This window comes from Oncorhynchus keta, chromosome 26 (assembly GCF_023373465.1).
Source record: "Oncorhynchus keta strain PuntledgeMale-10-30-2019 chromosome 26, Oket_V2, whole genome shotgun sequence".
In the NCBI taxonomy this organism is placed as follows: domain Eukaryota; kingdom Metazoa; phylum Chordata; class Actinopteri; order Salmoniformes; family Salmonidae; genus Oncorhynchus; species Oncorhynchus keta.
The window spans coordinates 12,100,235-12,125,292 of NC_068446.1; the positions used below are offsets into that span (position 1 = coordinate 12,100,235).

Consider the following 25,058-nt stretch of genomic DNA (forward strand, 5'->3'; position numbering starts at 1 on the left):
GGTCAAAATAACAAAAGTAACAGGCAGTATCTGGTGTGGCCACCAGCTGCATTAAGTACTGCAGTGCATCTCCTCATCATGGACTGCACCAGATTTGCCAGTTCTTGCTGTGAGATGTTCCCCACTCCTCCACCAAGGCACCTGCAAGTTCCCGGACATTTCTGGGGGGGAATGGCCCTAGCCCCCACCCTCCGATGCAACAGGTCCCAGACGTGCTGAATGGGACTGCTATCCGGGCTCTTCGCTGGCCATGGCAGAACACTGACATTCCTGTCTTGCAGGAAATCACACACAGAACGAGCAGTATGGCTGGTGGCATTGTCATGCTGGAGGGTCATGTCAGGATGAGCCTGTAGGAAGGGTACCACATGAGGGAGGAGGATGTCTTCCCTGTAACGCACAGCATTCAGATTGCCTGCAACAAGCTCAGTCCAATGATGCTGTGACACACCACCCCAGACCATGATGGACCCTCCACCTCCAAATCGATTCCGCTCCAGATTGCAGGCCTTGGTGTAACGCTAATTTCTTCAACAATAAACGCAAATCCAACCATCACCCCTGATGCCACCCCCGTGCTTCACGGTTGGGATGGTGTTCGTCGGCTTGCCAAGCCTCCCCTGTTTTCTTCCAAACATAACGATGGTCTTCATGGCCAAACAGTTCTATTTTTGATTCATCAGACCAGAGGACATTTCTCCAAAATGTACCATCTTTGTCCCCATGTGCAGTGGCAAACCATAGTCTGGCTTTTTTATGACGGTTTTGGAGCAGTGGCTTCTTTCTTGCTGAGCGGCCCTTCAAGTTATGTCGATATAGGACTCGTTTTACTGTGGATATAGATACTTTTGTACCCGTTTCCTCCAGCATCTTCACAAGGTCCTTTTGCTGTTGTTCTGGGATTGATTTGCACTTTTCACACCAAAGTACGTTCATCTCTAGGAGACAGAACACGTCTCCTTCCTGAGCGGTATGACGGCTGCGTGGTCCCATGGTGTTTATACTTGCGTACTATTGTTTGTACAGATGAACGTGGTACCTTCAGGCGTTTGGAAATTGCTCCCAAGGATGAACTAGACTTGGAGGCCTGCAATTTATTTTCTGAGGTCTTGGCAGATTTCCTTTTGTTTTTCCCATTATGTCGAGCAAATAGGCACTGAGGTTGAAGGTAGGCCTTGAAATACATCCAGAGGTACACCTCCAATTGACTCAAAGGATGTCAATTAGCCTACCAGAAGCTTCTAAAGCCATCATTTTCTGGAATTTTCCAAGCAGTTTAAAGGCACAGTCAACATAGTGTATGTAAACCCACTGGAATTGTGATACAGTGAATTATAAATGAAATAATCTATCTGTAAACAATTGTTGGAAAAATGACTTGTCATGCACAAAGTAGATGTCCTTAACGGACTTACAAGAAATTTGTGGAGTTGATGAAAAACGAGATTGAATGACTCCAACCTAAGTGTATGTAAACTTCCGACTTCAACTGTACATACACACGTGCAAATACACCCATGCCGTATGCTCACTCACCCAGCATCTAATGCATTATAGAAACTGAAGCGTACCTTACCACTGAATAAACATTCTGTATACTAAAATGGACATGACAAAGCTAGGATGTGAACACAAATACTAAATGACGCCATCTATTACATTCTGTGCACGCTCAGAGGTACTTACCAATGCTATAGAATAGCACAGACATCAATTCAAATAAGTTTAAGCATATAGGTTAATGTATTTCACACGGGACTGATCTGCATGAAAAGGGTTAATACTTCAAGGGAAGAATCCTAACTTGAAACCCACACATAATGCAATCTCCCAGAACTCACATCAATGTGACAAATGTGACTTAGGATTCAAGCATCTCCCCGCATTGTCTAGTAGCCCAAACTCACCCAGGTTCTGGCGGTACTCAGACTTGATGCCGATCTGAAGCAGCTGGTTCTCAAACAACACACCGTTGTTCTTACACACAAATCTGACAGGAGAGAGAGAGGGAGAAAGTGAGTGAGAATGAAAGTGTTAGGATTTATCATCATGTATCATTTGCTGCTTATAACATGTCAATCAAGTCCTACATACACTACCTATAAGTTATTGGAACTCTGCAGGCATGCCATCCTATCGCAATATCAATTCACTTTGCAGACAAACATACGTAGCTTACCATACGTAAATTACTTAACAGAACAGACGTCAGTGACATCTACACAGTTGGTTTTGTGTCAATCCAGTAGATTGTTAGATACCTTTGCTCAAGAGTGACAGAAACCAAAAACAAGCCAGCCCCGCCGGAAAGAGAGAGATAGGAGGAGCGAGAGAAAGCTCTTACTTGTTGAGAAGCTCGTCTGACTCGGGCAGAGGAGGGGCAGGATCCTCAGAGGCCACAGTAGGGGGAGCAGAGCTGAGAGGAGGAAGGAGGGATGGAGAAAGGATGGATGAGGAGAGGTGGATGACAGCACCCACAGAAAATGGCAGGGGGTGTGAGAGAATGTAAAATGTGTTTGAAGGGGATAAAATGAATTACAGATAGAAAAAGGGATAGAGAGGAGGAGGAAAAGAGTGTGTCAAGCGAGACCCAAAGCAGTGAGGCATGACAAACAGGAGGAGAAGGAGAAGAGAAAAAGCAGAGGTGGGTTAGTATGAGCACTTAGATCCAATTCATCAAAACTGACAGCATTAACAAAAACAATGAGAAGTATTTTGCCTGTAAACATTTTTTTTGTGTGTGGTACATGTATGTATGAATAAACAGCATAGGTAAACTACAATAACATAATCCAACAACCCACATGCAATAGAGGGTATATGTGTCCATGTGACTAGTTTAAGGTTAAGGTGCCCATGCAGCCTCCCTAACTAGCTTTAGATTAGAACAACAGTGTTCATATGTGTTTTTGGGTGCAACATGACAGTCAGCCATCTTATTGCTGGCCCCTTACTCCGAGTCACCAGGACCCTCCACCAATGGGGAGTCAGAGGCCTCGGGAGCGTGAAGAGCGCTGCCAATGTCCAATCACAATCGAGGACAAGAGACACACAAGCACGCACGTTGCCGGACCAAGCACGCACGCGCACACACACACACAAAAACACAGAGAAGGGGAAATAGAAAAGGGGAAGGAGAGAAAGTAAGAAAATATAAAGACAGTCACATACACAGCAAGATAAAAAGAGAACATACAAGATTACACATAGAAGACGCAGAGGAAACAAGAAGAATGACTGATATAAAGACAGAGACAGACATATCACAGACAGCAAGCACCACAAGAATAAAACAACGCTCATTTTCAAGAGCAAGCTTCATATTCTACCACAGTGCATCTGGACAACTAAAACACATAACAGCCACACCACAAACATCAAGTATCCACTAGACACTGATCTTAGGTCAGTTTTGAATTTATCCTCAAGGGTAGGCTTGGAGTGGGGGTAATCTAGGCTGATCCCAGATCTGTGTCTATGGGAGTCTTCTAGTCACAGGGTGAACATTCACCTCAGGAAGCCGTCATCGTTCACGCCAGCAGAAGTGGCAGAAGGCCCCGCCTCTGAAAACACATCAACCAATAGGCTGCCTGCACTGGGAGTGGCCCCACTAACAGGAGCGGTCGAACGAAGGCCAAGCAGATCCGCTGAAGGGGAGGGTGTGGACTGGAAGACAAAGAAAGATGGACAGGGAACAGAGAGAGAGAGAATAGCGAGAGAATAGCGAGAGAGAGAAAGCGAGAGAGAGAGAGAGAAAGCGAGAGAGAGAGAGAGAGAGAGAGAGAGAGCGAGAGAGAGAGAGAGAAAGCGAGAGAGAGAGAAGCGAGAGAGAGAGAAAGCGAGAGAGAGAAAGCGAGAGAGAGAAAGCGAGAGAGAGAGCGAGAGAAAGCGAAAGAGAGAGAGAGAAAGCGAGAGAGAGAGAGAGAAGCGAAAGAGAGAGAGAGAAAGCGAAAGAGAGAGAGAGAGAAAGCGAGAGAAAGCGAGAGAGAAGAAAGCGAAAGAGAGAGAGAGAAAGCGAGAGAGAGAGAGAGAAAGAGAGAGAGAGAAAGCGAGAGAGAGAGAGAGAAAGCGAGAGAGCGAGAGAGAGAAAGCGAAAGAGAGAGAGAAAGCGAGAGAGAGAGAGAGAAAGAAAGAGAGAGAGAGAAAGCGAGAGAGAGAGAGAAAGCGAGAGAGAGAGAGAAAGCGAGAGAGAGAGAGAGAAAGCGAAAGAGAGAGAGAGAAAGCGAGAGAGAGAAGAGAGAGAGAGAGAGAGAGAGAGAGAGAGAGAGAGAGAGAGAGAAAGCGAGAGAGAGAGAGAGAGAGAGCAAGTGAACAGAGAGAGACATCATTTGTATAATAGCAGTGCTTTGAGAATATATTGCTCAACATTAAGTAAATCCATTACACAGACCGTGATTGTGGTTTTTCCAAAGCAATCACCATCTCTTTCAACTGCTGCCAGTCTTTGAATTGTCAGAAAAGAAATGACAAGATTGCAATAACAGTATTATAACATCAAATGGTTATTTAATGCAACAGAATAGTTTTTTTTTTAAGACTCATTTGTGTTTGTGGACTGAAAGTGGGTCTCAGAGATTAACTAACCCTGACTGTGGATTTACGACGGATTGGTGATAAAACAACATCCCATTCCATGATTAGTGTCTGTCAGTCAGTAACAGGGAGAACCAATCTCCAGTTTCTTTAAAGAAAGGATTTAGTATTCTAGGTTGCATTAGTATTTTTGTACCAGAAAGCAGTAAATTAACTAGAGACAGATATTTGGTGCCATGTAAATCTTGAGGTCTGTTGCATGAGAGGAAAATGTGCCTTTGTATAAATTCTCTCATATGTGATTTGTCATGAAAATCCAGGAGGATGGACTTTGTTATAAAATGCTGTGGCTTAGTCCCGCTGGCTGGGGTCTCAACAAATCACCTACGGGGGGCTCATTGACAAGTTCCATTACTGCAGTCATTAAATAATAACGATAACTTGCTTTGAAGAAATGTAAAAGTCTCTCCTTTTGATTAACTGTGTACGGGGTGTTGCATTAGATGCAGCTGGGGAAAGACACTCTCCCCTATTTGGAGCAGATCGGATCCCCACATGGCTGGGAGCGTCAGCTGAATGGATACATCATTTTGACCCGAATTGGATTAGGGAGGAGACTTTTTTCTTCTTCAATAATTGAATTTGAAAGTGCACAATTGATAGTACTAGTTAGACATTTACATTGAACGTTGACGTCGGAGTGGACAATAAATAAATGATAAGCTAAGAAAAAATTAAAATAACAAAACAAAACATAAAAGCCCCTGTTGAGGGTACTCTCAGAGCGAGGTCTTCCTTAAGATGGCCACAGCTGGGGTAACTAGCAGGACTGAGTTGATAAGAGTGTTCTAAAGTGAGGTATCAGTTGCGGGCTTCCAAAGGTGGTGGTACTGGTTGATCACAGTAGGACTGGTGAGGTTAAAGTATTGATCGAGGAACCAGAGTGCGGGTGACGCCTTGCGAGGGCATTTGGCTTACTGAAGTTAAAATTATAACATGAAATGTTTTGATAAATTAGTTAAACAGGTATGACCTGGGTTACAATTGTTAAGAGGCTTTTGTGAGTTTATTTGTTGTTTGGACCACTAATTAGGTAATCATTTGATAATGTTATGCGTTTTCCTGTTCATATAGACCAGGTTTGAAATCATGTGTGGGTAATCTTTGTAGAAGCGTTCTGACCATGTCTGTGTGAGTGGTCTGACCATTCCTCTGTGGATGGTTATTTAGTCATGTTCTGTGTGAGCATTTGATCAATCCTGTGTGGATGATCATTAAGGTTCTGTGTAAGCCTGAGACAAATAATAATTAGGAGATAAGTTCATGATATGCAATGGTTTAAAATAGTTAGGTACATATGTGAAAGCTGTAAACCAAATTTACCTATAGAAGTAAGAAAATATTCCGTCAAGTGTGTTTGGGAACAGTGCTGTGTGAATGTGATATGAAAGTTCTGTGAGTGTGGAAATAAGATGTAGAAATGTGTATAATAAGATTGAAATTTGGTTAATAAATGTTGATAATGTTATTTTGGGGTTCCGTCCATTACTTCCCATCATAGAATATCATTGGGTGGTATTGAGAGTGGGATGTTATTTTATACCTGAAGAGCATTATTCCAACGACCCGCTGTGCAGTGTCCAGGAAACTTCAGGTTTTTTCCGCTGGGAGATTGCTGAACCAATGGATTTGGTTGATGTGAGTACCTAAGAATTTCTAATGTTCTATATGGATTCTGTGAAGATATGAAAATATGATGAATTGTACGTGTGTATAATCGATTACTAGAGATTTTAGAAAGTAATTCTGGGAAAATAATGAGATGCAACTTAAACAACCCATACGTAGACGTACGTAGGTTTTGAGTTGGTCCCTTTAATGGATCATTTGATAAAGATGAGGTTTAACATTATTAAAACTGTCTACATAGTCTGGACAATTGTCTCAGAAAATGATTTGAGCGTTTCCACTTTTGGTTAACTTACCCTAACGATGTCACTAAAAAACGCTTATTGGATTTTCTCCGTCCGGGTACTACATTTGAAATAAAACTGCCCTTAAGGCCATTTTTTTCTTCTTCTTCTTCCCAGTACGAGAGGAGTTGCTATATTTATTGAATAAACCTTTTTACATAAAGTTCGAGCGAATTAAGATTGAATCTCGACGTAATTTATAACGTCGTACAAAGCCTAGGGTAATCCATCAAACGATCATTGCTGGATTAATGTGATGTAGTTCAGTAAATAAAATATATTGCATGAGAGAACAATCTGCTTTTATTAAAAAGCAAAAAATCCTTTTCCTAATCAATGAATGTCGATTTAACTCGTTGACTGCTAATCTATTCCTTTTGCGCATGTGAGAATCTCTGCGGAGACATGTGTGGACCTGTAGGGCTATTTCCTGGGAATTGTGTCGTTACTATGTGCCAGATGTTAAAAGACTACAAACCATTGTAATTGGGTTATTTGTGGGATTTCTTCGTCATTTCAATAGCATTGGTCTATAATATTGACCAAAATATGGGTCTCTGATTGTAAATCAAGTATTGGTATGTTTCGCCTAGACAGAAACTGCCGGCAGTGTTTGTTTAAGATACAAACTGAACGTTTTAGCAGCTTGCTTAGTTCGAATTAAAAGGTCAATTTATTCAAGGTAATACGCTTTATTCGAGGTAATACCGTGGGGTCAAAATGATCACAAGAACGGTGAGCAGAAATCCCAGAACCACACGGGGGGACCTAGTGAATGACCTGCAGAGAGCTGGGACCAAAATAACAAAGCCTACCATCAGTAACACACACTACGGACTCAAATCCTGCAGTGCCAGACGTGTCCCCCTGCTTAAACCAGTACATGTCCAGGCCCGTCTGAAGTTTGCTAGAGAGCATTTGGATGATCCAGAATGAGATTGGGAGAATGTCATATGAAACCAAAATATAACTTTGGTAAAAACTCAACTCGTTGTGTTTGCATCCAAAGAACACCATCCCAACCATGAAGTATGGAGGTGGAAACATCATGCTTTGGGGATGCTTTTCTGCAAAGGGGACAGAACAACTGCACCGTATTGAGGGGAGGATGGATGGGGCCATGTATCGCAAGATCTTGGCCAACAACCTCCTTCCCTCAGTAAGAGCATTGGAGATGGGTCGTGGCTGGGTCTTCCAGCATGACAACAACCCGAAACACACAGCCTTGGCAACTAAGGAGTGGCTCCGTAAGAAGCATCTCAAGGTCCTGGAGTGGCCTAGCCAGTCTCCAGACCTGAACCCAATAGAAAATCTTTGGAGGGAGCTGAAAGTCCATATTCCCCAGCGACAGCCCCGAAACCTGAAGGATCTGGAGAAGGTCTGTATGGAGGAGTGGGCCAAAATCCCTGCTGCAGTGTGTGGAAACCTGGTCAAGAACTACAGAAAATGTATGAACTCTAATGGCAAACAAAGTTTTCTGTACCAAATATTAAGTTCTGCTTTTCTGATGTATCAAATACTTATGTCATGCAATAAAATGCTAATTAATTACTTAAAAATCATACAATGTGATTTTCTGGATTTTTGTTTTAGATTCCGTCTCACAGTTGAAGTGTACCTATGATAATTACATACCTCTACATGCTTTGTAAGTAGGAAAACCCGCAAAATCGGCAGTGTATCAAATACTTGTTCTCCCCACTGTGTGTGTGTGTATGTATATATATATATATATTTTTTTGTAAGAGTTTCCATGTTTTAGTCCACTGGTGAAAGCGAGTCGTGCTCGCTGGGCTATATCGGGCTGTAAGGGATGCAGTAGAGGTCTGAATAGTTGAATCGGAAACGTTCTTCAATCATTTCTGATTACTGTTGCCGAGTTTTATAGTTTATGTAACACCAGTGAATTTGAGCAGGTAGTTAATGTATTCTAACATTATAATATGTTTCCATTATGTGGAACAGTGTCCGGTCATTAAAGTGGATTGCAGTTCGAGTTTATTTTTACAGGGACAGTGCACATTAAATCAACGTTTCAATAAAAGTGCCGGTTTTAGCCAGCCGGCTAATTTTCAATCACAGTCCCTGGGCAGGTTATTAAAAACAATTACAGTACAGACAATCAATGAGCAGTGAGCACATGCAGAGCAACATAGAACAAGCAACACGTCGCACGCAGACAGAGCAATAGCACAAAACGCAACAAAACACATAAAAGCAACAAAGTGTTGCCACAACTCACAAGCTACAGACAACATGGAAAGCGGCAAATACACAGCTAGGGATACTATTCACTAGTCTGATTGGCCTTTAGCCATGTCTTCATGTTTTTTTGTGAAGGTGTGAAACGTGGTACAGTTGTGTCTCTCTGATGGCGGTGTATTCCAGACATGGGAAGCTCTCACAGAGAAAGCAGATCGACTAAAGGTGCTTTTCCTTAAGGGAACTATAGTCACCTCTCATGGCAGACCTTGTGGCTCTGCTGCCATAGGTTTGAGTTTTCATTTAACAAAAGTACTGAGTGGATGGGGAGCCAGGCCATTTAGGATCTTGAATACAAGACATACGTCAGTGTATTGCACAAGATTTTTCCAACTCAGGAGCTCATGCTTTCTGAGGATGTAACAGTGATGATGGCAATTGGGATTCCTATCAAGCACTTTGAGAGCCTGTTTGTAGACAGACTGAATGGGTTTTAATGTTGTACAGGAAGCTTGGGCCCAACTAGTCAAGCAGTATGTATGTTAAGGGAGACGTAGGAGACCACGTCTCAAACAACTGTTTCATAGATGCCTGAGATCAAATATCACTGATTCCTTACGCTGAGAAATTGACTACATTTGTTACCGGGGGAAAAAGTATTACATTTAGTAACGATACCAGGATAACGTTATATGGTTATGGAAACGAGAGACCAGTCATATAATATGATATGGGAGGGAATCGTTAGTGGCGAGACAGATTTTGCTGTGTCTAAGGGCAGCACATGCTAAATTAAGCACAAACGTTGGGGTACATTAAAACAAAAATGATTTGAGGGAGTACAGTGGACTTATTATGTTATGTTTGTAGTTATAACTTTGGGTTGTTAATTAAGATGTAGTATAGTGGATATTGATGAAATGTACACTTTCTCTAGGATAAGAATGGGGGTTGTCATTTTCTCTCTTTGAAATGTTTCCCCGGGGCTATGGTCTTGGCGAGAGCAGTGAGTGTGACTGAGACCGAAACTACCAAATTAAATAAGGCCTGGCCATTTTTGTTTGTTTTTACCTTAAGATTTGCAAATACCCACACACAACACACTTGTTATGACTATTTGTTGGTGTTTTTAAAATACTGTTTGATTTATTGCGAGTGTTCTATTTCAGCGTAGCCTAGTGGTTACCGTAAATCCCGGCAGGGTAGCCTAGTGGTTAGAGTGTTGGAAGTTCAAATCCCCGAGCTGACAAGGTACAAATCCGTCGTTCTGACCCTGAACAGGCAGTTAACCCACTGTTCCTTAGCAGTCATTGAACATGAGAATTTGTTCTTAACTGACTTGCCTAGTTAAATAAAGGTTTAGTGAGTTTTCCATTTGTCTTTGCGCCAAGGTATCTTAAAGGGACACGCACACACAAATGGAATTTTCTGAAGTTTTTATTTTCTGAGTTTTAATTGAACACAAGTTAAATATTTTGATAAGATACATTTAGTTTCCAATAAGTTTCCAGTGTATGACATTGACTGTTTTTCATTACTTAATCTAATATTAGTAAGAAACACTTCTTTGAAGGGTTTGTATGACCTCTGACATCTGTCCTGACTTTCCAGTGTGGTTTGATTACCCTCATTGGAAAGCCATTTGGATAATGCATTTAAGGTCAATTGTAATACTAATTTGAAGGTAATTTGTAATATTGATAATTATGATGAAGTTTATAGTTCTTAGCCATATTTGTGATTTGGACAAATGTGAAGAAGGAGAGGGTGTTGCCTTTGACTAAGGGTAGGCTTAAGTCTATTTTACTATAAACGTATAGGTGCAATTATTTTTCTTTATGGAGTTGTTAAGGATAGTGATTCTAATTAAATCATTTGAAATAATTTTGTTTTATTTTTAACCAGTAGTAGTTTTTTTAATACACATTACTCACACTGGGAGTCATGCATCAAAAAGGGGGTGAGGTAACAGTCCTCTGAGGTTTTGGATTGAAGTTTACACGCCTTTAGTGATATATAGAAGTGTATTGAGTGACATGTGAAGGAATGTATTGTTGTGTTGTTTGTTCTGTTCTGTTCTGATACAAATCTCACCAGAATAGGTCTGCTGGATGGTTGGGATGTGGTCTATCTTCCTGATCCTGTGGCTCTGCGATGAAGTTGACAGTGTGATGAGGAGTATAAGCCAATTTGAAAAAAAAATGTTGTTTCAATATAATGTTCTCTTTGACATACGTTTAGATATTTATATTAAGAATAATTGGAAAACGTAATAATTTATCATATAGCCAATGCTTGTCTGGATTTCCTGAATCAGAAATGAACTGAGCTAAACTGTTGTTCTGATTATTTCCTCTCTCGAGGTCACAGTCGGTGTGTCTTAATGCATAAAGGGGATAATTTGCCCACGAGAAGTGTGAACCTCAAAACCCCCTAACTGGCTGAAGAAGAGCGACAAAGGCGTTCAATTACGGCCCGGTCCGCACCACTTCAACAGAGAGGCCTGAGTCCGAGCCAGCAACCGGTGTACAGCATCCAAACTAAGCTGTTTTTACTTGCATGTCTTTTCTCTCAGGAGTGTAACAGGAGTCCACATTGAGTGAGCTTGGGGAGAAATCTGTTCCAAAGTTCTCTTATGTTGTTGGTATACTGGTTGACAAATGGACAAGACATAATGGGTGGTAAATGTGGTGGTGGCTCAGGTGAGACATTGAAATTGGGACATTATCATGGACATCCACTTTGAACTGTAAAGCTATCTGAAGAAAATGACGAAGACGCCCGAAGAATCAGTGCCTGAAGCGTTGGGGGGGGGGGGGCATTGGTCAACAACTGTGCCCAAAATTGATTGTAGAGGACTACACAGTGCTAAAATAGTAATTTAGATTAAGAATGATGCATTAGGATACTGACCTGTAATTATAATCATGATAAGAAAGTTAATACTAGAATTATTGGATAATTATGCAGTATGTTAATATAAATGTACATTCTGCCAATGTGGATGTGTGTTGAATTGAGGGTTTTGAGTGATTGGTCCTACCACTGAGCAATGTCATTCTACAATTTGGTTAGAAAATTAATTGGGTTTTAATTATGATTTGGAAACTGACGGATTGATTGGTGAATGGGTAGATTGAAACTGATCCTAATCTATTTGACTTAGTTCCACAACCAAATTACATTTTTGATGATAGTGATAATAGTCAGGAACTATAGCAGGTATGGTGTTATTAATGGCAGAGAGACTATAGGAGTTGCCTCATAAATAGTGGAATCATGACGCTTGTCTCGGGTCATGTTCATTAGGCACCAACGGAATACATTTTACTTAAACCAGGAGTCACTACCTGGATTTGTCCAACAAGATATGCTAATTTTAGTTTCTAGAAATAGTTATTTCCACCATGCTGATCCATTGGAGTGTGATAGATAACTAATAATTAATGCTTATTTTATTAAACTCCATTGTTGCATGCACTGCATTATGCATTAAATATTTGATTCACTGTCTATGAAGATATAGCCTTGAATCATATAAACTGTATGCATCTTTTGCTTTTCTTCAACTGCTGCCAGTCTTTGAATACAAGTGATTTATGTCATTGTGCTGTGTCTTGTAATTGCTACAAAACTAATTGTCCCTTCACAGAAAAACAATGATGATAAGGGCAAGGAGGTCTACTAAGCTATCCATTAAGATGGTCATACCAAGTATCATTTAGCTACTTGATTTTGAATTTAAGGACCCATTTAGGTATAATTAATATTTGTAAAGATTGTTATGAAACATTGAATTTGGCCTTACTGCCATTAGCCCATAGAAACCCATTGAATAACAGATAGTCAAATAAATAAATAATAAAAGGATGTTTGTTTAAAAGTGTCTGTCTTCTGAGAGATAGGTGGACACCTGCTCGTCAAACATCTCATTCCAAAATCATGGACATTAATATGGAGTTGCTGCTATATCACCCTCCACTCCTCTGGGAAGGCTTTCCACTAGATGTTGGAACATTGCTGCGAGGACTTGCTTCCATTCAGCCACAAGAGCATTAGTGAGGTGGGGCACGGACGGATATTGGGCGATTAGGCATGACCCGCAGTCGGCGATCCAATTCATCCCAAAGGTATTCGATGATGTTTAGGTCAAGGGCTCTGTGCAGGCCAGTCAAGTCCTTCCACACCGATCTCGATAAACCATTTCTGTATGGACCTCGCTTTGTACACAGGGGTATTGTCATGCTGAAACAGGAAAGAGCCTTACCCTAACTGTTGCCAAAGTTGGAAGCACAGAATCATCTAGCATGTCAATGTATAATGTAGCGTTACAATTTCCCTTCACTGGAACTAATGGGCCTAGCCTGAACCATGAAAAACAGCACCAGACCATTATTCCTCCTCCACCAAACTTTACAGTGGGCACCATGCAGTCCGGCAGGTTTGGCATGCGCCAAACTCAGATTAGTCCATGGGACTGCCAGATGGTGACGCGTGATTCATCACTCCAGAGAACGTGCTTCCACCGCTCCAGTGTCAAATGGCGCAGATTTTTACACAACTCCAGCCGACACTTGGCACTGCACGTGTGCCTGTGTGCTAGATTTTACACACCTGTCAGCAACGGATGTGGCTGAAATAGCTGAATCCACTAATTTGAAGGGGTGTCCACATACTTTTGTTTATATAGTGTATAATAAGGATCAGAATTCTTTTTTATTTGGTTTGACCCATATTTCACCAATTTCTTTTGGTACTAAACTTCTTCCATATTTACATCCATTCATTTTTTAAACTGGTACCGCTACCTTGAGACGAGTCAAATAACCAACATGTATGTGTTCGTGAGAGTCTCAGTGTGTAATCCCAAAACTGCTCGGGAACAAGAGGTTGGCAGATCGACAATAGCAACTTCGGAGCAAAACGGAGAACACCATTGTGTTCTTGAGTTTCATCTTTTCGTAGAGTGGTTTGGACGCTACAGGAGTTTTCGGGATGTCTCATGGTCTGACAAACACAGCTGTAGCTTGGCCACCTCCCACTGCAGAAGGCCACCATTGGCGGATGCGGTGGATTGAGATGCAGCCCATTGAAAAAACTTAGACGGGTTTTGATGAGGATTTTTTGATTATGCTAATTATATTTCCGCGGGTGTAGAGAATAGGTACCATTTGGGGTGCAGAGAAAGTATATTGAATTGAATGCTCACAGCGTTAGAGGCTGCGATGGCAGCGTCGCCCCCCCTGTCCCCTCCACCGTTGAGCTCTCCTCTCTCCTTGCCGTCCTCCAGCTCCACCGACACGGCACCCGGACCCTTCTTCTTCTTCAGCTTGGCCAAGATGGATGACTCCCTCTCTGGGAAGGGAGGCATCTCCTCCAGCACAGTGGCCTGAAGAGGGGGGAGGGAGGGATGTGGTTACAGTTATGACAATGTGACTAAACCAGTCACTGAGGTTACAGTCCTGTCAGGCCTGTGACCGTATAGCAATGTCCATGACCGTGGTTGAGGTTTACATTTGAAACACTGAACCGCATCTGAACACGGCAAGGTTGTTGTTGTTGCTGCTCTGTGGCTCGCATTCAAATCGAAAGGTATTCTACAGTGCCTTCAGAAAGTACTCATAACTCTTGACTTTCTCCACATTTTGTTGTGTTACAGGAACATTTTTACTAAATTAATTCATAACGAAAAGCAGATATGTCTCGAGCCAATAAGTATTCATACCCTTTGTTATGGCAAGCTTAAATAAAGTTCAGGAGTGAAAATGTGCTTAACAAGTCATAATAAATTGCATGGACCCACTCTGTGTGCAATAATAGTGTTTAACATGATTTTTGAATGACTACCTCATCTCTGTACCTCACACAATTATCTGTAAGGTCCCTCAGTTGAGCAGTGAATTTCAAAACAGATTCAATCACAAAGACCAGGGAGGTTTTTCAATCCCTCGCAATGGCACCTATTGGTAGATGGTAACAATTTTAAAAAGCAGACATTAAATAAATGCATTCTGTTCGCAACAAGGCACTAAAAAAATACTGCTAAAATTAAAGTCCATTAACGTTTTATACAGAATAGAAAGTGTAATTTTATGGGTATGCTTGTATTCATTAAGAACTGCAGAGCTTTTCAGGATAAAAAAAAACAGAAAAGGAATGGAGCTAAGCACAGACAAAATCCAAAAGGAAAACCTGTGTGTCTGCTTTCCACCAGACAGGACTAAAACAAACCTAAAACACAATCTACTCAAGAGTTCCTTACCAAGAAGACAGTGAATGTTCCTGACCTAGTTACAGTTTTGACTTAAATCTGTTTGAAAATCTAGGACAATATTTTAAAATGGCTGTCTAGAAATGATAAACAATCAATTTGACAGAGCTTGAAGAACTTTGAAAATAATAAAATAGGCAAACAGTGTACAATCCAGGACTGCAAATATCTTAGACCACCCAAAGGTGATTCTAAAATGTACTGACCCAGGGGTATGAATACTTATGTAAATGTGATCTTTCTGTATTTTATTTGATTATTTTCAATACATTTGCAAAGATATCTAAAAACATGTTTTCACATTGACATTATGGGGTATTGTGTGTAAAGAAAGAGAAAATCTATTTAATCCATTTTGAATTCAGGATGTAACAATGCGAAACAAGTGAAGGGGGATGAATACTTTCCGAAGGCACTGTAAGTGCATATAAAATGGCAACATATTTTACAGTAAACAATAAAAAATAAAGAAGTGAAATAACAAAAACACGTGCAGAGCTGCGGTAGCCTGACACCTCACACTAAATTCTTCCTCTGCTCTGTTGTTTGCTACAGAAAGTCTGAAACTGCTACCGTAGAAGTCGTTTGTATGACTTTAAAATGAAGGGTGTGGTACAAAACAATTTAAATCAGTGATTGGATAGTGTATCAAATCTAACCAGAGGATCAAAATTGATCACGACATCTTGTAGTTCGGCTCTGGCCCAACCCATCAGTTTTTGGGACCAATCAGAACGGTAAGAATGTGTTCACATTCTAGAAATCGTCGGGGAGAGTGGCAAATCCAGACTCATTGTGGAAAAGAAACGTCAGTTGGTCAGAGCGATGTGGATGGGTAGCCAGGCAAGAGCTGTGTGTGCAGTGATAACACTCCCTGGCACAGTCACATATACAACTCTCACACTGGAGACCAGGGTTCAATCCCTGTACCCACCCTTCCAACCTGTCACAAAGTTTCAGAACACCTACAAATATATAGATCTCTTTTTTTGCCGATCAAAAACCCCAAAAGCTCACCAGGACGTCGGTGCTGGCGATGGAGGAGAGCTTGAGGTACTCCACGGCCCTCTGCTGCAGCTCCACGTCTGAGTTCCTGATCTGGCTGTCGGAGCGAAGCACCTCCTGGATCGTGGCCTTGGTCTCGGGGAACAGGTTGATGAACTTGATGTAGGCAGAGAGCAGCAGGGCGCGCGTGGGCACCGAACACAGGTGGAACTTTGAGTGGAGCAGGTTGAACTGGACCAGAGGGCTGGAGAGAGGGATGAGAAAGAGGGAGAAGAGGGAGAGAGGAGCGGTAAAAGAGTTAAAATGATAATGGGAAGAGAGGATGAGAATGGAGGAGAAGAGGGAGAGAAGGATGACAAAAAGGTAGAACCATAAAAAGAAATGAGAAAGATGGAAGAAAAACCTGATTAATACATCAGAAAATAAGAGCACCCCGCATATTTGTGTGCGTCTCAGGTTGATGATGTCACTGGTGTGGGAGAGGACACCACTCACCTGGAGCGGGGATCCCCGGCGATGAGGTTTCCAAACTCTCCCAGGATGTACCCCCCCACTTTCACCATGTTCTCATGACAGGCTGGGGCCTGCAGCGCCTGGAGAGGGGGAGGAGGGGGACAGTTAGAAATGTAAGTAATTTGAACAGATTTTATGATAGCCAAATGCTATGGATCTTCAGAGCCGTGTTCAGTAGGCACCAAACAAACAAATTACTCAAACGGGGAGGACTTTATAAACATATATATATTTTTTTATAATACATTTTATAATAATATAATAATAATATATGCCATTTAGCAGACGCTTTTATCCAAAGCGACTTACAGTCAGTCATGTGTGCATACATTCTACGTATGGGTGGTCCCGGGAATCGAACCCACTACCCTGGCGTTACAAGCGCCATGCTCTACCAACTGAGCTACAGAAGGACCACTGATTTAAAAATGTTTTCACCGTAATGTACTCAACCAGGGAATATGATTGAGGAATTTCCAAGCTGAGACAAAAGAGCACATTGGATCCAGACGTATCCGACTTGGGGAACCCCTACCTCAAAAACAGTCTTGGCGGCGTAGCCCTGCACGTCATCGCGGTTGATGACAATCTGGATGACACGGTACCACACCTCCTCACTGACGTAGTCCCCGGCAATGCGGATGAGGTTAAGGATGGTGTCAACATACCATGAGTAGTCCACTGCATACTTTTCTGCCAGGATGGCCACCTTCAACACCTGGGAGAGAAGGGAGCAGAGGTTACACCAGGGGTTCCTAAACCTTTTAGTCCTATGACCAAATTTTGATATCTGAAATTTCTTTTAGCCCCACCAATGATACTTTTAAGTACAACAGCCAAGTTGTACATTTTTATTTGGGGCTATGGCAGTCAATTGAAAAACATTTTCATTTAGATTTTTAAGATTAACCACATTACAATGATTTTGAGATACAAAGACGATACGATAATATACAGTGCCTTGCTAAAGTATTCGCCCCCCTTGAACTTTGCGACCTTTTGCCACATTTCAGGCTTCAAACATAAAGATATAAAACTGTATTTTTTTCTGAAGAATCAACAACAAGTGGGACACAATCATGAAGTGGAACGACATTTATTGGATATTTCAAACCTTTTTAACAAATCAAAAACTGAAAAATTGGGCGTGTAAAATTATTCAGCCCCCTTAAGTTAATACTTTGTAGCGCCATCTTTTGCTGCGATTACAGCTGTAAGTGGCTTGGGGTATGTCTCTATCAGTTTTGCACATCGAGAGACTGAAATGTTTTCCCATTCCTCCTTGCAAAACAGCTCGAGCTCAGTGAGGTTGGATGAGAGCATTTGTGAACAGCAGTTTTCGGTTATTTCCACAGATTCTCGATTGGATTCAGGTCTGGACTTTGACTTGGCCATTCTAACACCTGGATATGTTTATTTTTTAACCATTCCATTGTAGATTTTGCTTTATGTTTTGGACCATTGTCTTGTTGGAAGACAAATCTCTGTCCCAGTCTCAGGTCTTTTGCAGACTCCATCAGGTTTTCTTCCAGAATGGTCCTGTATTTGGCTCCATCCATCTTCCCATCAATTTTAACCATCTTCCCTGTCCCTGCTGAAGAAAAGCAGGCCCAAACCATGATGCTGCCACCACCATGTTTGACAGTGGGAATGGTGTGTTCAGGGTGATTGCCTGTGTTACTTTTACGCCAAACATAACGTTTTGCATTGTTGCCAAAAAGTTCAATTTTGGTCTCATCTGACCAGAGCACCTTCTTCCACATGTTTGGTGTGTCTCCCAGGTGGCTTGTGGCAAACTTTAAACAACACTTTTTATGGATATCTTTAAGAAATGGCTTTCTTCTTGCCACTCTTCCATAAAGGCCAGATTTGTGCAATATACGACTGATTGTTGTCCTATGGACAGAGTGTCCCACCTCAGCTGTAGATCTCTGCAGTTCATCCAGAGTGATTATGGGCCTCTTGGCTGCATCTCTGATCAGTCTTCTCCATGTATGAGCTGAAAGTTTAGAGGGACGGCCAGGTCTTGGTAGCTTTGCAGTGGTCTGATACTCCTTCCATTTCAATATTATCGCTTGCACAGTGCTCCTTGGGATGTTTAAAGCTTGGGAAATCTTTTTGTATCCAAATCCGGCTTTAAACTTCTTCACAACAGTATCTCGGACCTGCCTGGTGTGTTCCTTGTTCTTCATGATGCTCTCTGCGCTTTTAACGGACCTCTGAGACTATCACAGTGCAGGTTCATTTATACGGAGACTTGATTACACACAGGTGGATTGTATTTATCATCATTAGTCATTTAGGTCATCATTGGATCATTCAGAGATCCTCACTGAACTTCTGGAGAGAGTTTGCTGCACTGAAAGTAAAGGGGCTGAATAATTTTGCACGCCCAATTTTTCAGTTTTTGATTTGTTAAAAAAGTTTGAAATATCCAATAAATGTCGTTCCACTTCATGATTGTGTCCCACTTGTTGATTCTTCAGAAAAAAATACAGTTTTATATCTTTATGTTTGAAGCCTGAAATGTGGCAAAAGGTCGCAAAGTTCAAGGGGGCCGAATACTTTCGCAAGGCACTGTATATCTACATATATATTTTTTTAATTCTGAATTTTATAAATTCTCCCACGACACCATTTTCATATCAGGCGACCCACAGTTTGGGAAACGCTGGGTTACACACTCTTTAACGCAGACACAGAGGCACTCAGAGGGGGAAAACATACAATACACGCGCACACATACACGCACGCACACACGCACACACACACACAGACACGCACACACACAGACACGCACACACACAGACACGCACGCAGAGGCATACCATCTCCTCTCTGATGGAGTAGTCGGCTGTCTCCAGGTAACTGAGCATCTCGGCAACTATCTGCTTGGCGTTGCTACGGTCACACATGGCGTAGAGCAGGTCAGCAGCCCTCTGGCGAACACTCACATCCCTTTCAGTCTGAAGAGAAAAAAAGGTAGAAAATGTGTTACAAACACCAAAGTACTTCAAATAAAGTGTTAATCAAAAAAGCAGCGTCTCATCTGAACAGTGTGTGTGTGGCGTGTGTTTTGACAGAGACGGACCTTGAGTGCGTTGATGACGGTCTCGATGTGCGTCTTGACGGCCTCATGGGAGAACTCCGAGCTGGCCAGGGTACACATGCTTTCCAGAGCTAGGTAGCGCAGATTGGTCTCTCTGTGCTGCAAGAACTGACCTAGCTGGTTACAGGCACGCACCAGCAGGTTGGGCTCACTGGAGAGAGGGAGGTAGGAGGGAGAAAAAAATGAGTACGCCACACCATAATCGCCATTCTTTAGGTTTAGGATGAGAAAGAGAGAAAGAGAGAGAGAGTAGAAAGAAGAATATAGTGTGTGTGTGTGTGTGTGTGTGTGTGTGTGTGTGTGTGTGTGTGTAAAAGTATTCCACATTTTGTTGTATTACAGGATTGATAAAATATATTTCTCTCACCAATCTACTAAGAATACCCCATGAAATACAGTATTCCAGAAACTATTCAATACACCTTTGGCATCGATTGCATCTGTTAGTCTTTCTGGCTAAGTCTAAGAGCTTTGCACACCTGGATTGTACAAAATTTGAAAGGTGAATGTCTCCCAGTGTCTGTTGGAAAACTGAACCAGGTTTGCGCCTGTGCTAAGCTCTATTCCGTTTAGTTTTATCCCCTCAAAAACTCTGAGTCATTACCAATGACAAGCATACCCATAACATGATGCAGCCACCACCATGCTTGAAAATATGAAGAACAGTACTCAGTAACGTGTTGTTTGCCCCTAACACAATGCTTTGTATTCAGGATATAAAGTGAATTTCTTTGCTACATGTTTTTGCAGTTTTACTTTAGTGCCTTATTCCAAAACATGCATCCTTTTGCAATATTTTTTATTCTGTACAGGCATCCTTTTCACTCTGTCAATTAGGTTAATAATTGACAGAGTGAGTCAAGAGAGTGAGTCCATGCAACTTATTATGTGACTTGTTAAGCACATTTTTACTCCTGAACTTATTTAGGCTTGCCATAACAAAGGTGTTAAATACTTGACTCAAGACATTTCATATTGTAAAAATGTGTAAAAACATAATTCCACTAGCAAGGCCAGTGACACAATATCTACATTTAATCAATTTTATATTCAGCCTGTAACAACAAAATGTGGAAAAAGTCCAGGGCTGTGAATCCTTCCTTCCGTCCGTCCGTCCGTCACACACACACACACACACACACACCGTCTCTGTCTGTATGTTTATACACACACACAGAGTGTACACACACACACACACACACACACACACACCTTCCTAATATTGCACTGCACCCCTTATTTCCCTCAGAACAGCCTTAATTCGTTGAGGCATGGACTCTACAAGGTGTACACTGAGTACACAAAACATTAAAAACACCTGCTCTGACTGATCAGGTGAAAGCTATGCTCCCTTGATGTCACCTGTTAAATTGATTTAAAATCAGTGTAAATTAATGGAAGTAGACAGGTTACAGAAGGATTATTAAGCCTTGAGACAATTCAGACATGGATTGTGTGCCCTTTGGAGGGTGAATGGGCAACTGGGTATGGTAGTAGGTGCCTGCCGAGTGGCGCAGTGGTCAAAGGTACTGCATGGCAGTGTTAGCTGTGCCACAAGAGATTCTGGGTTCGAGTCCAGGTTCTGTCTCAGGCAACCACGACTGGGAGACCCATGGGGTGGCGCACAATTGACCAAGCCTCGTCCAGGTTAGGGGAGGCAGGGATGTCCATGTCCCATCGCGCACTAGTCACTCCTGTGGCGGGCCGGGTGCAGTGCACGCTGACACGGTGGCCAGGTGCACGGTGCGGGCTGGCTTCTGGGTTAAGTGGGCATTGTGTCAAGAAGCAGTGCGACTTGGTTGGGTTGTGTTTCGGAGGAAGCGAGGCTCTCAACCGTCGCCTCTCTCGAGTCCGTACGAGAGTTGCAGCGAAGAGACAAGACTAACTACCAAATGGATACCATGAAATTGGGGAGAAAAAGTGGTCAAAACCACACAAAAAAAAGAACTGCAACGCTGCTGGGTTTTTCCACACAACAGTTTCCCGTGTGCATCAACAATTGTCCAACACCTAAAGGACAACCAGCCACAACATGGGCCAGCATCCCTGTGGAACGCTTTCGACACCTTGTAGAGTCCATGCCCCAAATAATTGAGGCTGTTCTGAGTGCAACTCAATATTAGGAAGTTGTTCCAAATGTTTGGTATACTAAGTGTTTATATGCACATACTGAACAAAAATATAAATACAACATGTAAAGTATTGGTCCATGTTTCATGAGCTGAAAGATCCCAGACATTTCCATACGCACTAAAAGCTTATTTCTCTCAAATGTTGTACACAAATTTGTTTACATCCCTGTTAATGGGCATTTCTACTTTGACAAGATCACCTGACAGGTGTGGCATATCAAGAAGCTGATTAACCAGCATGATCATTACACAGGTGCATCTTGTGCTGGGGACACTAAAAGGACCGTCTAAAATGTGCAGCTTTGTCACACAACACAATGCCACAGATGCAAGTTGAGGGAGCGTCCAATCGGCATGCTGGCTACAGGAATATCCACAAGAGCTGTTGCCAGAGAATTTAATGTACATTTCTCTACCATAAGTCACCTCTGTCATTTTAGGCAATTCGCAGAATGTCCAACCGGCCTCACAATTGTAGACCACGTGTAACCACGTCGAGTGGGCGAAATGTTTGCTGATGTAAACTTTGTGAACAGAGTGCCCCATGATGGTGGTGGGGTTATGGTATGGGCAGGCATAAGCTACAGACAATGAACATAATTGCATTTTATCAATGGTAATTGTCGTGCCATTCATCCGCTGCCATCATCTCGTTTCTTTTCAGCATGATAATGCATGCCCCGATGTTGCAAGGATCTGTACACAATTTCTGGAAGCTGAAAATGTCCCAGTTCTGCCATGGCCTGCATACTGAGACATGTCACCCATTGAGCATATTTGGGATGCTCTGATATACAACTTCACACAGTCATTGAAGAGGAGTGGGACAACATTCCACAGGCCACAATCAACAGCCTGATCAACTCTACGCGAAGGAGATGTCACAATGCATGAGGCAAATGGTGGTCACATCCAATAGTGACTGGTTTTCTGATCCCCACCTTTTCCTTTTTTTTAAGGTATCTGTGACCAACATATGCATATCTGTATTCCCAGTCATGTGAAATCCAGATTAGGGCCTAATTATTTTTATTTTTTACATTTTCTGATTTCCTTACAAGAACTGTAACTCATTCAAATCTTTGAAATTGTTGCATGTTGCGTTTATATTTTTGTTTAGTGTATATGAGAGAGAGAAATATACAGAGATACTGAAAAAGAGAAAAAGAGAGCGAGAAGAAGAAAGACCCCTAGAGTGACATACAGCCTCCTCACCTGTCGTAGTGGATGATGAGTGAGATAGCCTCGAACAGGATGGCGTTCTTGGCGTTGGAGTGCTGCACCTTTTTGGACTTGGGTGGTTCCTGGGCCTTGTTCAGGATGGTCTCCAGACACTCCACCAGGCGGCCCTTCACGGCCCCATCCTCTGGCGGGGGGTAGCACTGCAGCAGGCGCAGCAGTTTACAAGACAGCCACGGGGCCGGGACAAAGTAGTAGGTGTAGTCCTGCAGGTCAGTGGAGGCTGACGACACAATCTGGAGGAGAAAGGGAGGAGATGGGTTGAAATCCAGGGGATAGAGACAATGAGGCAAAGGGAGGATGGATCGCTGGACTGACATACATGATTTTATAGGTATACATGCACACGTGCGCAGACACACACACACCCTGCTCAGACGAGAAACAGCCAGGGACACACAGGTTTTGAACTCATCTGGGTTCTTCGAGCTGAGACAGGTGATGAGGGAGATGGCTGCTGTGACAACACCCTGCGAGAGAGAGAGACACATGCTCATCATCAGAAACAACAGTAACACCTAAAAGGCATAAACCTCAACCTTACAGTCTCAATGAAGTCAGTAGTTACGTTTCAATATCCATAACAGCATACCACTTTAAAAAAACATACATACATTCATACTAAGAAAGCCCCCTGAGAGGGGATGTCAGCAAACGGATGCATACGGTTTTCAGGGGAAATGGAAAATATGTTTCTAATTAGACAATTCAGTTTAGTCGCTCTCCGTCTTCATTGTTTGCTTCCTAGGTGAATACACCCCAGGTGTGCTAGTGTTGGGCTGGAGCAGAAATGTATGGCCTGTCTCTCACCATGTGTTGGTCGTTGAGGAGATGCACCACCCGGGAGGTCCACTCCCCCATCAGAACCAGGTCTGGGGACGCCTTGTACAGACGCAGAAGACACAGGGCAGCAGACTGCTTCACACTGTCCATGGTGTCCCTGGCAATCACATCACAAATAACACAATGCTCATTATAAAGGGCTACCAGTCTCCAACATCTCTGGTCCTGGAAAGATATTGTCTGTGCCGCAGATTTTGTTTAATCATGCTGTTATAGCAAATTAATACAAAGAAATCATGTCCTGTGTCCTCAGTCCCCCTCCCCCATTTGCTTCTCCGGTCTCCTCACCCTCCCTTCCACTACCCCCCTCTCCTTTTCCCCTTCTCCATCCCTTCCATTCTTACCCGGCCACCAGAATGCGTGGTATCTCTCCAGCGAAGGCCTCGGCCATCTCGCGGCTGCCCACGTTGGCGATGCAGTGCAGGGCCAGGCACATGAAGGTGGGGTTGCGGCTAGACAAGTCGTTCTTGATGGCGTTGTTGATGAGGCGGATCAACTCGCTGTTGCTGTTCACCAGCACCGAGATGAACAGGTAGCCCTGGGAGGGGAGCGAGAGAGGGAAGAGAGAGATCAGTCAATCATATTTTATTTGTATAGCCTTTTTACAACAACATTTGACACAAAGTGGTTCACAGTAACCCGACAAGCAGCAGCACAGTGGCAATGAAAATTCCTAAAAGAAAGAAACCTTGAGAGGAACCAGTAGGGAGTGATGGCAGGACGCCTTGTGCCAGGGTTCATTACCTCCCTGCTGTTCGTCTGTGTCACTTTCATGTGGCTGAGACTCAGAGAGACGGAGTAGGCCATCATTACGATGCAGTCTCACCACCTGAACCGTGGCTGCCTGCCACTTCCTCTCACATCATATTCCTTCCATAACACACTCATTCCTGTATACAGTGTATTCGGAATGTATTCAGAACCTTTTACTCTTTCCACACTTTGTTACGTTACAGCCCTACTCTAAAATGGATAAAAGAAAAAAAAAGAAACCCTCAGCAATCAACACCCATAATGAAAGTGAAAAACAGTTTGTTTCTTTTTACAAATGTAGAAAATAAAACAGAAATGCCTTATTTACATAAGACCCTTTGCTATGAGACACGAAATAGAGCAAAGGTGCATCCTGTATTAATTTATCAATTTGAGATGTTTCTACAACTTGATTGGAGTCCGCCTGTGGTAACTTCAATTGATTGGGCATGATTTGGAAAGGCACACAACTGTCCCACAGTTGA

General features: G+C 42.5%; 1 protein-coding gene across 4 annotated transcripts in view; it reads right to left on the reverse strand.

The window, feature by feature from the left end:
- Window positions 1–25,058, reverse strand: part of LOC118358644 (AP-2 complex subunit alpha-2-like) — a 77,573-nt gene that overhangs the window by 9,362 nt on the left and 43,153 nt on the right. For 2 of the 4 annotated variants that reach the window (XM_052480254.1, XM_052480251.1), the window contains exons 3-16: window positions 24,165–24,358; window positions 23,788–23,917; window positions 23,346–23,447; window positions 22,954–23,213; window positions 19,589–19,757; window positions 19,326–19,463; window positions 17,033–17,215; window positions 16,480–16,577; window positions 15,997–16,228; window positions 13,918–14,097; window positions 3,512–3,666; window positions 2,955–3,014; window positions 2,345–2,416; window positions 1,908–1,990 (exon numbers count right to left, since the gene is read on the reverse strand). In XM_052480254.1, the coding sequence (XP_052336214.1) occupies window positions 1,908–1,990; window positions 2,345–2,416; window positions 2,955–3,014; window positions 3,512–3,666; window positions 13,918–14,097; window positions 15,997–16,228; window positions 16,480–16,577; window positions 17,033–17,215; window positions 19,326–19,463; window positions 19,589–19,757; window positions 22,954–23,213; window positions 23,346–23,447; window positions 23,788–23,917; window positions 24,165–24,358 (2,056 nt within the window). The remainder of the gene's footprint in view (window positions 1–1,907; window positions 1,991–2,344; window positions 2,417–2,954; window positions 3,015–3,511; window positions 3,667–13,917; window positions 14,098–15,996; window positions 16,229–16,479; window positions 16,578–17,032; window positions 17,216–19,325; window positions 19,464–19,588; window positions 19,758–22,953; window positions 23,214–23,345; window positions 23,448–23,787; window positions 23,918–24,164; window positions 24,359–25,058) is intronic. The other 2 variants (XM_052480252.1, XM_052480253.1) reach the window with 2 other exon arrangements.